The sequence below is a fragment of the Saccopteryx bilineata genome, chromosome 1 (genome assembly GCF_036850765.1).
Source record: "Saccopteryx bilineata isolate mSacBil1 chromosome 1, mSacBil1_pri_phased_curated, whole genome shotgun sequence".
Lineage (NCBI taxonomy): Eukaryota > Metazoa > Chordata > Mammalia > Chiroptera > Emballonuridae > Saccopteryx > Saccopteryx bilineata.
Window position 1 is genome coordinate 251,789,060 of NC_089490.1, and position 13,444 is coordinate 251,802,503.

Below are 13,444 nucleotides of genomic sequence, written 5' to 3' on the forward strand. Positions count from 1 at the left end.
TTTTTAATGTTTTTAATCGTGTTTATTCAGCTGATTTTTAAATATATAAACTCTAAAAATATATCAGATCAAGACTTTCCAATAATGGCTCTGCCAACATTCCCAAACCATGTCCTGCTAACAAGGACCCCACTGGGGGTGGAGGAGGGGGCGGGGCGGCTCTGAGACACAGACAGTGAGGAGGGGCCACACACAGCTCAGCGAGTCCAGTTCCGATCGGAATGCAGCCATGGAATGATTGTCCCCCACGGACACCTTCCCTCCCGTTTAAATTATTCTTCCATTTTACCTCCCCCCACCCCAAAAGCCCTTCCTCCATCTCTAGCTCCAGTGTAAGACCTCACCCTCAACTGGCTCAGCTTCTGGAGAAGAAAAATCAAAATGCGATCAAAGGTACGTTTACCACATCTCAATGTTAGCACTCTAACCACATCAGTGACTTAATCACCAGTTGCCCAAAAGCATTCTTTGTTTCTTTTCCAAGAGGATGACGACTCTTCATACATTTCCTAAAAACAGAAGCACAACAGGTATTTAAAACAAAGCATTTTAATAAATGCAAATATATCTGAATAATGAAGGTCAATGAGTAGTGCAACTATTTAACTCGGCTTCTGTCTTAAGGCTCCAATAAACACTGAAGGAAGGCACTGAGAGCAGAAAAATAAGTGGACACGTTCCCTGCCCTTTAGGACGCCCAGGCGCAGAAACAGGTGAGAAGCCATCACAAGACCCGGGCCGCCCAGGGAAGAACGAACAATGACTCCCCCTTGGGGCCAGCATAGGAGACAGCCTGGGCAAGGGCACGTGGAGAGGGTGGACCGTCTACACCAGTGGTGGTCAACCTGGTCCCTACCGCCCACTAGTGGGCGTTCCAGCTTTCATGGTGGGTGGTAGCGGAACAACCAAAGTATAAATAAAAAGATAGACTTAACTATAGTAAATTGTTTTATAAAGATTTATTCTGCCAAACTTAGCAAAATCCAACATAAAGTACTTGGAAAGTAATTATTATTATATGCTTTAACTTGCTGTAACTCTGCTTTATAAATTTTATAAAGTAAAGTTACTTCCCTACTTTATAAATCACCATTACTGTGGAACTGGTGGGCGGTTAGAAAATTTTACTACTAAGAGATACAAAAGTGGGCGGTAGGTATAAAAAGGTTGACTACCCCTGGTCTACACTTTTCACCTTTTCAACATTTCTTTCCAAACACACATACTACTCTCACACTTCCAAATATGCTACGCGAAAGAAAGGCAGAGGGATCTTCCCATCAATTGTGACATTAAGTGACCTCCAGCAGAAGTCCTCAAACAGGCGTGAGTGGCACTGCGGGGACAGTGTCCCCACCTTCTGCCCGTCTCACAGGTGACGGGGCAGCACAGGCTGCAACCAGCACCAGACAAGCATGCAGACAATGTCTGGAAGGCTGGGGGGTAAGACGAGATCCCCGTCTCTTCTTCCCCTCCGGTCAGTTCTCCTTCCGAAGGAAACTGTCCTCTGAACACCTCTACCCCGGCACCCCCACCACCCAGGCCCTTACTGGGGTCCAGGCTTCCCCGCTCACAGTAGGCTGGCTGTCCCCCCGCCCGCCCCAGGCTCACAACTCATTCTGGGAGCTTGCTCTCACTCCACAGCCTGGGGCAGCCTGGTTCATGGCCAGCGGCCACAGAGCTGAGCAGATAAGACAGTCTCCATTCACAGAGCACGTCCCCTTACCCCAGTTTCTCCTATGACAACAGGCTCCATCTTTACTCAGAAATCACTGTCACTAAGTTCCACAGGCCCTGGATCAGAGCCCAGTCGGTGCATCCCGACCGCTCAGTGAGGCTCCTGGGACACCCCCCCCCCCACCCGGTCCCCTGCTTGGGGCTCTGCTCCACCAAGCAGGTCACGCACCCAGAGCACTGGCACCAGCTTTGACCCGGGGGGGGGAGGCAATGCCAGGCTGAGAGTGCAGAACGAGCCCCGTCCATGTTCCTTTACCAGGGGAGAGACGTGGGAGGTGAGCCTCTCCATTTCTTCAGCATGCTCCACGTAACCAGAGAACTATTTGCTCTTATTGCTCTTATTTACGGATCAGACAGACAGAAAGCAAGGCAGCATTTCCTATTTATAGTTTTAAATTCACTCACTAGGCAATTTCTCAGAGGCATTGCCCCACCCTCTTCTTTATCTAAAAGGACGGAGCTCTCAAAGGGTCTTTTGCCTTAAAGAATTTCTATTTTGGCAAATGCTGACTAGCCACGCACTCTCCAAAGGAGAGCTTCTCTCGTTTCAGGGAACCCTGATCCAAGGGAAAGGCCCAGACCGGGAATTCTAAGGATCACCAGTTATTGTGTTATGGGGGGGGGGGGTATATTTTTCATACTTCACAAACCTTGAAAACAAGATCCTACACAAACACCCTATTCCACAGATAGGGAGCACAGATTTTATAAAAACAGGAAGGAAGACCCACGAATTCAAGTTCAGTATATACTCTTATGCCCCATCCCTGAAAAATCCTTGAGAAAAATCATGTCTAGAGGCAGACTTAGATATTGTCTTCACTTACCTTCTTCCATATGGGCACCCTGGCTTTTAAAGCATCAATGGCGTAGCTCACAGCTTCAAGGGACGCTGCCCTGTGGGCTGAGGACACTGCGATGACAACGCTTGCTTCTGACACAGGAACCAAGCTTTCACAACAGGAAGGGAGAAAGTTACCACCTTCTTCAAATCTACATGTTAAAGTATCTACTATGGGGGGGGGGGTGTTCCACAGATGCACTCTTGGAACTAAACATCCACTTCTGTTTCACCTAAACATGCAGTTTCACTGGAAAAGGGAAAGAGAACAGAATGCTCCCGGTTGCATTCAGTGGAGGGAGCGCCAAAGTCATGGCTAATTTGTTAGCATCTACCTACCCACTCAACCTGTTCTATGCCACAGGGAAGAAAGGGACCTATTCAACAAGTATCCGTATCAGAGTCAAACCAACAAGGCACAAGCCAGCTAATGCTTGTGAAAGAAACAAAGTTACCAAATGAAGAATGCAACATAGACTTTAAAATATTAACTAGTGATACATACTAAACAATAGAATCAATAACATTAATAAAATTACAGTCATTAATAACAAAGTAACAACTAACAGAAGAGGATAGATACAATCTCAATTGTTGGGTTCTTTCGAAAGCCTGGAAGTCCACCCTTCTCAGTGCGAGAGGCAAGCTGATATAACCACCTACAAAGGACTTTACAATAAAAAGTAATTTTTTTATATGGGTTTTTATTTGTCTTTTTTACACTCTTTTTATTATTATTATTCATTTTAGAGAGGAGAGGGAGAGACAGAGAGAGAAGAGACAGAGAGAGAGAAGGGGGAGGAGCTGGAAGCATCAACTCCCATATGTGCCTTGACCCGGCAAGCCCAGGGTTTTGAACCGGCGACCTCAGCATTTCTAGGTTGACGCTTATCCACTGCGCCACCACAGGTCAGGCTTAAAAAGTAGTTTTTAACAGCCTGCCATATAAACAGAGTCCAGCCTACACAAGTTGTAAAGGCCTCAAAGACGTCAGCACACAGCAGCGCTAGCTCTCTGGCTCAGGGCCCGGGAATCCCGCACATCCGGGCCCCAAACGCTACCATGGGGCACACGGCCTTGGAGACATTGGGAGGTGTCCCCACTGTCTGCCGGCATGGGCACAGCCCCTCCCATCGACACAGAGGAGTCCCACACAACTGCACAACCAGATTCAGCTGATAGCAGGAAACAACCCCAGTTCACTGGTCAATTGACAAAGGAAGTCTATGGAACACGGCTATGTGTCTGACGGCCCATTTCTGCCTAATGTCACTGCAGAGTCTTCTGACCTCGTTTTCTGCCATCGGTATGTAGGCTTCATACTCTAAGCTAATGACTTTTTTCCCTTCGAAGTTATTTCTTGTGGTCCCTTAAAAAAAAAAGCAATTAAAATAAGCTTTCTCCTTATAATAGAAATTGCCTATTGATAGAACAAAAGGGTTATTTTTGTATAGACAAGAAGCACACCAATCTGTCTAAAAATTACCTTTAAATACTCTAAAAATAAAAACGGTCAGAAAAATGAAAGATGATTATAACAAAGACAAGAAAATAAAATGCACCCACTAGGCAAGCCAACAGAAACACCAGCACGACAAACTAGGATATATTTGTTTTCCGGCAGTATTTCATACTTAAGAGGAAACCATTATGTTCCCAGGATTATCATTAAGTTATTATCATCACCATTTTCCCCTCAATATTTGGAAAATACAGAATTCTTTCTGCCCATAATGACCTTCATCCTGCTCGTATTATGCCATTCACATTTTCATTTAAAGATTCCTAAAACAACACAAGAGCTAAAAGAACTTCTACCCACCACCTTGGGTCCTCTTGGCTTACTGCTTGGGATCTTAGAACCCTGTGTTAACATTGAACATGGGAAACACCCGCAAGTTCTATTGTCTTGGGCCATCAGCAGATGCTGGGAATGTCAGAACTCACCCACAAACAGGGATATTGCGCCACAGAGCGGAGAAGTAACCAACTGTGAGACTTCATCTATGGAAAGTTTCTCAGCAGTGAATTTTATTATGTCTTTAGATTTCTCTTCACCTTCATTCATGTCTTTCCTATAAATAAGATAGTAACAAATCTTAACAGCAGTACCGGAGACAAAACTTACAAGGCTGTGTTTTCAATTCACATTTTTTTCTACACTAAATGTATTAGGAGGAGGCATGATTTTATCTGAATGGTAAAAAAATAAGCAAGTGTTAAATTTTAGCAAAACAATGTTAATGATAAATCTCCCTAATGACTCAAGCATGATATATAAAGGAATTTACCATTCACATCGTCACTTAGAACAGAAGCTATTTCATAGGCCAATATCTTCTAAATTCTGGAATTGCTACCCTGTCTCCCGTCACGGTATGGCTCAGACACGCACGCCTCCATCCACGCGCACGCCACCCGTAACCACTATGTAACCCAGCAGCACACCTAGAGCTGCCTTCTCCTCCCTTATCCATAAAGGGGGAGCAGAGAAGGTGACTGCACAGAAACTGGGCTCATCTCACCCGGGCAGAGCCCCGGCGAAGTAACTGAGGGAGTACCAGAATGAGGGAATACCTAGGCCCCAGCGACGGTATGGCACTCGTCCATCGAGTACTTGGCACAGGCTCGCTGAGGGCCGGGCTGGGGACCGACCCACGCACTCCATACAGACCGGGGAGCAGAAGACTCAGTTCCTACTCTCAGGGGGCTGCCCCTGGAAGGAGAGATGCAGTAAGAAGAATTACAAGCAGGGATGACTTGTTGAAACAAACAGGGCTCAGACAGAGCATGGGGCTGGAAAGGGAGTTATTAAGATAAGAGGTTATATTTAGAGTAAAAACCTGGTAAGATAAGGCAGCCCTGTAAAGACACAGGGACAGGCCCCCAGGCAGAGACAGAGAGAATGGCAAATGCAAGGCTGTGGGACAAGAGCGAGCATGACCTGCCCCAAAAACTATGGGGGGAGGGGGGCTGAAAGCCAGGAAGTAAGCACTGGGTGAGGGGCAGAATGGATGGGCTGGGGCTGGGGCTGGGGCTGGGTAGGCAGGCCGAACCACGCGGGCCACGAGGAGTCTGGAGAAAATCAGAAATCCTGTGGGGTTTCATCCACATGAACAGATGACAGAAAGAAGACTCAGAGAAGTGAAAGGACACTGTTGGGCAGATAAAATGTATTATGCTCACTTTGTTAAAGATAACACGAGGAGGCCGTCGCCCAGGTGATATTAATGTGTGTTGGGGTGGGCTAAAGGCAGGCGGAATCCTTGTAGCCTGGGGCTTGGTTTTGGGATTGAGCCTTTCCTACCCTTTTTGCTGTAGGGTGGTACAATCCAATCATGCCTCAGAAGTGACTTTGTATTAGAGACTACCCTATTTTGTATATTGGATTAAAGGTTGTGAAGCTACACTATAAAATGGGGGCAGAACGGGACTTGGCTCTCTTGGTTCCTGGGATGATTAGCATGAGAGAGTAGAGCCAGCAGCGGAAGGAGGCCATGTGGAGGAGGCCAGGAGAAGCAGCTAAGATGGCGGAGTGCTGAGTGAGACGCCAGTTTGTAGAGTTTGTATCTGGGATAAGGAAGGAGATGGGGAACTGAGGAGAATAAGTCTGGTGAGCTAGAAACCTTTGATTCTAGGAAACTCGGATAAGTCAGTGGCTTTGTGAGCACTGGATGTGACTGGGTTTTGGAGCCCAGTGTGTATTTTTACTTGCCTGCCGGGTGCAAGGTAGGATTAAAGGCTATGGCCCACCAGTTTGTGGCTCCGTTGTTTCTTTACCGACTGTCTGAATCCAATGCGAACCTGCATAGGCTGGGCTGCTTTGATGGTGGCCCTGGCCATGGCTTCTGGCTTTACAGACACATTCAAGGTGACTTCAACCAAGGAATCTCACTAAACCTCTGTCTTTCCCTGGTCCTCCAGCTACTGAAATGAGCAATTACTCCTATGCCGCTGGATTCCAGGACATTTCAACCTCTGGGACACGCCACCCAGGCTTCATCTCCATCCTTGTATCGTGCAGTAATTACACGTAACCCACACACAGTCCATGAACTTCCAACCATACCAAGTTCCCACTCCTCGATGCTATAAAGACAGATTCTAAACTACACGCTCTAAACCCTGTCAAACACACACAAGTAATACACCATGCTGCTAAGGAAACCTCATCTTTGCAAAGAACAGCTCTAACCATCACACACATATACCTAACCGTAATGAAAGCCCGTATTTTCTTAGTAAATTCCAAACTCCAAAACACAGCATTTTTCTAAAACCATAGACATGATAAGGTGACCACAGTTTCCAAATAAAATAGAAATTCATGTCTAACAATGAATTCTTCTATTATTTCTAAGTAGTAGGACTAAAAAAGATCCAATCTCTACAGACAAGTTGGGCAATGTGCTCTGCAACATTTACTCTCCATGTTTGGGTGAACAAAATACACAGGCCTCCTTGGTGTGTGCCTTCCTTTAACAAAACCAAGGTTTCAGCACCGAATAGGATATTGACTCCTGATAGTGGAGAAAAACCCTATCAAATTAAAGAAAGTTTCCTTTCATTCCTAACTTACTGAAGTTTTTCATTGGACATGATTGTTAATTTCTATGTTATTTACTCTTCAGTTGACAATAAATTAAGCCTTGTTCTGCCTGTCTCTGTAGATTATACTGAAAAATGTTCTTATACATATGCCTGCTCAGATATGGTCTATGTCAGGGGTCAGGAACCTTTTTGGCTGAGAGAACCATGAACACCAAATATTTTAAAATATAATTTCGTGAGAGCCATACAATGACCCGTGTACGTTAGGCATTATCCAATAAAAATTTGGTGTTGTCCTGGAGGACAGCTGTGATTGGCTCCAGCCACCCACAACCATGAACATGAGCAGTAGGAAATGGATTGTAATACATGAGAATGTTTTATATTTTTAATGTTATTTTTTTTATTAAAAATTTGTCTGTGAGCCAGATGCAGCCATCAAAAGAGCCGTATCTGCCTTGCGAGCCATAGGTTCCCAACCCCTGGTCTGTGTTGTTTGGAAAGATGGAGTGATGACATGGGTCCTAGCCCCACCTGTAACACAGCTTTATTGTGTGCGCGCTCTCTCTCTCTCTCTCTCTCTCTCTATATATATATATATATATATATATGCACACACACACATACACACACATACATTATATTACACATACACATGTATGTATATATAAATATACCTGGAAAATGGTAAGCTTTCTTTTTAGGCACAGTGATCTTTGTACTTTCTGGCTCTGTAATTCTTCTACATTTCTCTGTGCCCAGGAGAGCTGTTATCCAGTGCTGATAAGCATATTTGTGAAAAAGTACAGTGTCCAATAACCTGAGTTCTAATGTTGGCCCTGAAGCTTATAGGTACGTGATCACTGACACATCTTGAAACCTCTCTATGTCTCCCCTCCTGCAAAGTATGTTCCAGCATCCAACATTATGCCTGGCACATAATAAAATCTCAATAAACCATGTGAAGGGACTTCAGTTCACAGTGACATGAAATGAAGCTGCTTACAACAGAACTGATGCAGACAGGACAGGTAGGTGTTTGTAAGTCCGCCTGCACTGGCGAAGGGCTGCTGCCTTCACAAGGAGCTGGGGTGGGCACACAGCCAAAGCACGCAGCACACCAGCGACCACCCGGAGGGCCCTTCCCCACAAGACTGGCTAAGAAAACCATAGCTCACGTACTCGAGAGTCTCCACAGCACTACCCTCCACTAATGGGGGGGATGATGGCAATTTCATCGCCTGACCGAAGCAGGAGGAGCTGATCTCCAAGCTCGACATATTCTTGACGGACAGCCAGTATCACCTGACCTCTGACATCAGCCAATCTGAAGGGAAACAAGCCCAATGAGAAGTATCAATGCTGTAGTAAGACTTAAAAGTCTTCAGCTGCAATGGAAATTATTACATGAATGTTACTTTGTGAAACACTGTCTGCAGAGTTACTAATTAAAGCAACAAATTCTTCAGAGAAAGGGCATATCTATCCACTGAAAAATATGCTTGTCATAAAAAACACAGCAAACTGCTAACAGCTCTTTATTGGGTATCCTGTGTCTTGGAGAATTAAACAAACAAACCAAATAATAATAATAATGATAAAATTCAGACCAAGTTAAAAAGAAAACATTTCTAATCCCAGGAGCCTTCTAAGTATACCTTGGAAGTTCCTCACAAGACCAGGTGTCTGCTGACAGGTAAAATTAACTAAAGATAAAGTGTGATACAAGCCCCACCAGGTGTCATTAATTATCAGGGGGCTTTAAGAGCAATTTAAAAGATACAAAAGAAAAAAGAAAAAAAGTAGTGATTTTTCTTCTGCACACACACTGTACAGTATCTTTTATGTGTTAAACATCTGTATGGACTTAAATGACACTACTAATACTGCTAAATATAAGGTCTACCGGAAAGTTCTGTTTTTGGAATAAAACAAAATACAAATTTTTCTTACCGTCAATAAACTTTATTAAATAATTGCCATTATTATTAATGATTTCTTGCCAGCATGAGGGCAATTTGTATATCCTATTTTTGAAAAATGTTTTATCTTTTGATGTGAAAAATTGAACCAGTGCTTGTTTGATATCTTCTTCATTTTTGAATTTTTTGCCCTTCAAAAAATTTTTGGACAAAACAAGTGATAGTCGGAGGCTGTTAAGTCCGGGGAATATGGTGGATGCGACAGACATGCTTCTGTAGCATTTCTTCCTTGTTGAAATTCGTACAAATTACAGTGGCGTAAATGAACTTTATCAGTAGCCATGGGTACACTATCACTTCACACATAAGACTAATGTGAATCAACTTTGTTTTAGTTAATTTGCTACGTCAGTATGTATACATTAAGTGATAAAAATAGAGAGGCACACATGCGCCAGATAAACATGTGCTATGTGTCGAAACTTGTTGTGATAGAAAGGAACAGAACTTTCCGGTAGACCTTATACCTTCAGAGAAGCCATTTTTATAATTTGTTCCAAAAAGAACTTGGGGTAGGAACCAGAGTAGGAAAGTCACGGATTTTCAATACTATCAGAAAAAAAAATCAAAACGCCAATTCAGCAGCCCCAAGGGTTTATCTCACATTTTCCTTTTAATCTTAGAGATTTCTATTTCGACTTCTCTAAAGAAACAACAGGACATAAATGTTTAAAGCACATATTTTCAACCAGAACTTGTGACAATGTTCACTTAACGTTATAAAAAATGCAGAATTGCCTGACCAGGCGGTGGCGCAGTGGATAGAGCGTTGGACTAGGATACGGAAGACCCAGGTTCAAGACCCCAAGGTCGCCAGCTTGAGCGCAGGCTCATCTAGTTTGAGCAAAAAGCTCACCAGCTTGGACTCAAGGTCGCTGGCTCGAGCAAAAAGGTTACTCGGTCTGCTGAAGGCCCGCGGTCAAGGCACGTATGAGAAAGCAATCAATGAACAATTAAGGTGTTGCAATGTGCAACGAAAAACTAATGATTGATGCTTCTCATCTCTCTCCGTTCCTGTCTGTCTGTGTCTGTCTATCCCTCTCTCTGATTCTCTCTGTCTCTGTAAAAAAAAAAGCAGAATCTACATTTTCAATAGTTTGCAAATTACAAAAGCAAGTGTAATCATGCCCCTCTGGGTACTGTGTTTTTCCAATAAACCATCTTTAACCTTCCTTAAGGCATTGGGCATTTTTAAACACTAGAATTTATCTTGTTAGTGTACACAGTTCCAGAAAAATAGAACGAATGAACTCTTTTAACAATACAGAAATCAAAATTAATTTTTTTTTCTTTTTACTTTTATCACTTATCCATTTATACATTTTAACATTACAGTGTCAGGCACATGCATCCTGCACGTTGTTAACTACCCTGGATGTCGCGTTTCTATCTCGTTCCACAGCTGCAGCGCTTTTATTTCTTGTGGCACAGAAATGGTCTCTGAACGAATTCCTGTGATTTCAGCACTTTTTGCAAAATACAACACTTCAACCTGAAAGGAGAGAAACTGTTAATACCAACACAGTCCTTTTCCGACTATCTATGCTGAGTTCTGTTTTCCAAATAGTAATTTTTTATCAAAGACGAAATTTTGTAAGTTGGAGGAAATTTAAACCACCCATAGAAATGTCAACATATCTACAAGTTCAAATTCTGAAAAAGATTTATGTTTGAAGCACAGCACAACACGCCCTAATTTCCGGATGCTCTTCAGTTTTCCAAATGTCAGTGTGCCACAGCCTAACACTGTCCCCTTAGAAACCATCACATTAGGTCAGTCTTGTTACCTGGCATAACATTCAAGCACCTTTTATAAACACTTAAGCAGGAAACGCATGTCTGAGGGAAGAGGTGAATTACACAAATAAATTAAATGCTCCTTAAAAGTGAAAAACATGTCTTTCATGGTTGTCACCTGGCCTTGGAATCTAGTCTGTGCCACAGGAAACCCAGCTGCCCAGGGTGAAGTCACACAACCGACCCACCCTGACATTTCTACAGAAGCAGGCGGTCTGAAATACAGGGCAAACTGGTATTTCCTGGGGCACTCCTGTGCGGTCAGCCTGGTGTCCTAAGGGATCCGACCAGGTCCTGGGGCCCACCCGCCCTCGGAGGACATTATTCTCCACCGCAAATCAGAGGTTTGCAAAGCCACAAGGTAAGCACAGGTCTTCTCATTAAAGCACGGGTCTTTGGTAGGAAAACACTTTGCAAAGCACAGGACTGTCGGACCCCTAGCCGCCGTGCACCTGACACCGATACAAAGTAACATTTCCTGTAACCTGCAATTGCAAAAGATAATAATGGGCTAGGCTGAGGTTCTCTGAAAGCAAAAGGAGGTCGAGAGACTACGTATCTTCCTAAAGAAAACCTGTCTCCGTCAAAACGAATAAGCTGAGAACAGGGGCAAAGGTCGAGGGCGTCTCCGGGCACCGGCGGGTCCCGGGCGCCGGCCACAGGACGCGACCTGGGCAGGGGCACAGCCTCCGAGGCCGGGAGGGGCCGCAGCGCCCAGGTGCCCGTAGGGAGGGGCGCACGCGTCCGGGAGGGATCCCCACCCTGTACCTGGCACCGCTGCACCATCCCGTCCCAGCTCGCGGCTCCGGGGTCCCGGCCGCGGAGGCGGAGACGCAGGCTCCCCGACTGCGCAGGCGCACCTAGCGGCTCCGCCCGCCGCCCGCACAGGGCATGCGACCAACTTGCTCCGCCCATCCTCGCGGTGTTCCGGCAGCCCGCCCAGCGGGAAGGTCAGGTTCCACTGGCACGTGGGTTTCGGAGAGGCGAGAGCTGAAGCTGTCACGGTGGGAGCCGACCGGGCCATGCACGCGTCTCTGCAGACGAGAGGCGAGCCTGGGCCGCAACCCCCAGGACACGTGCCACCTGCGTTGGGAAGCGGGGCTTTTCCACCCGCGCACCTGTAGGCTGCTCTTTCATCGCACTTTCCCTCTGCCCCGCCGGCCGGGGTGCGGTTGCTGGTCCTTAAAGACTACGTGCATTTAGCGGATCGGATGTCCACGTTACCGGATTGCCGGCCGCCTGGTGATTTGTCCGCGCACGACCCCATCCAGCCTTTCCAGCTGTTTACCAACAAGAAGTCTGTGTTTGCTCGCGGGTTGGTTGCGGTGGATTTGCACGGAGCGTGACTTCCCCTGGACTTTGTCGACCTGGGGGTGCGAAGCTGCCATGCAGCACTAACGGTGACCCGCGGTACCGGGTGTCCTACAAGAGACAAGTGTCACATCCTGCAGGAGTAGCCGCAGATGGTGGAGTGGGGTGGGTGGTGGTTAGAGAATTTCACCTGCCTGAGCCAAGCGGGAGGGAGACAGGCGGCATAGTGAGCTCCCAGGAAGGGAAATAGACTGCAAGGCAGGGTGTCCCCTGCAAGAGAGCAGCGCAGATGAGGCAGGTGGCCGTGACCTGGGGCAAGAAACATTGACAAGGGCTGATGAACACCAACGGTCTATGCTGGAACGTTGGCAGACATCAAGGATAAAGAATTATGTTCCCGTTCAGACAGATAAAGGGGAATGATGAAATGGCCCAAGATTCGTCCTGGTCGCCAAATGCCAGAACATGCTGGTGTGCAATTACCTCAAAAAGGCTGAGGACAAAAGAATGAACCCAAATGTTACATACAGCTAAGCAGGTGCAGGTGAACGCCAAAGCCCAACAGGCCTCAACTTTCCAACAACAATAAAAAAAATAGCCAGGGGCCTTTCAAAAAAAAATCTCTTAGGTCAAAAATCCAGTAAATCAAGAGAATAAACCAACTAAAGAGCTAATGGTAAAAAATAAGTAAATAATGGAAATGAGGTCTTAATCTATTTAAATATAAAACAAAAACATCTATTGTGGGAATATGGATATCAGAATATTTTTAAAAAACATAATAGAAAGTGCCCAAGTTGGACCGTGTAGTACAAACATTGAGTCAAATCTCAGTATTTTTCATAATCTTGTTTTTATATTTTAGAAGGTGCTATCAGGGGCAACTATGTCTTATGAATAAAAATGTGATGATTCTAATTCCTTCAGTTTCATCCCAGTTATTTTGTTGTTAAATTCAAGTAAAAATAAATTAAAATTTAAAAATTGATAAAGAGCATATAGTATCATTGCATTTAAAAAATTATATCCACATAACCTCAATGCCTAAGGATGCCACAGCGCTTACACATGGTAATAATTACTGTAAATGGGTAATAGAATGGAGGATGATTTTTTAAAACCCTTTTGCTTTCCTCTTAGTAAATTTCTGTGTTGCTTAATTTTTAAAAGTCATTTGTTTGTTCTATAAATATTTGTTTTGTGCTTATTGTTATTTAAGCACTGT

The 13,444-nt window shown here is 44.8% G+C and overlaps 1 protein-coding gene and 1 long non-coding RNA gene across 3 annotated transcripts; both read right to left on the bottom strand.

Moving 5' to 3' along the window:
• On the bottom strand, window positions 1–2,689 carry LOC136311615 (uncharacterized). Its single transcript, XR_010726817.1, has 2 exons — window positions 2,565–2,689; window positions 1–509 (listed from the first exon to the last, which is right to left on the bottom strand). It is a non-coding gene; the product is annotated as an uncharacterized lncRNA (long non-coding RNA).
• A 1,836-nt stretch (window positions 2,690–4,525) lies between these two features.
• MOCS2 (molybdenum cofactor synthesis 2) lies at window positions 4,526–11,838 on the bottom strand. Of its 2 annotated transcripts, XM_066240740.1 has the most exons (4): window positions 11,677–11,838; window positions 10,482–10,603; window positions 8,312–8,456; window positions 4,526–4,653 (listed from the first exon to the last, which is right to left on the bottom strand). In XM_066240740.1, the coding sequence occupies exons 1-3, from the start codon at window positions 11,821–11,823 to the stop codon at window positions 8,330–8,332; spliced, it is 396 nt and encodes a 131-aa protein (XP_066096837.1). In that variant the 5' UTR covers window positions 11,824–11,838; the 3' UTR covers window positions 4,526–4,653; window positions 8,312–8,329. The 2 variants fall into 2 exon arrangements, with proteins under 2 accessions (XP_066096837.1, XP_066096848.1); XM_066240751.1 differs by lacking the exon at window positions 4,526–4,653 and having other exon boundaries at window positions 8,311–8,456.
• Between the last annotated feature and the right edge of the window lie 1,606 nt (window positions 11,839–13,444).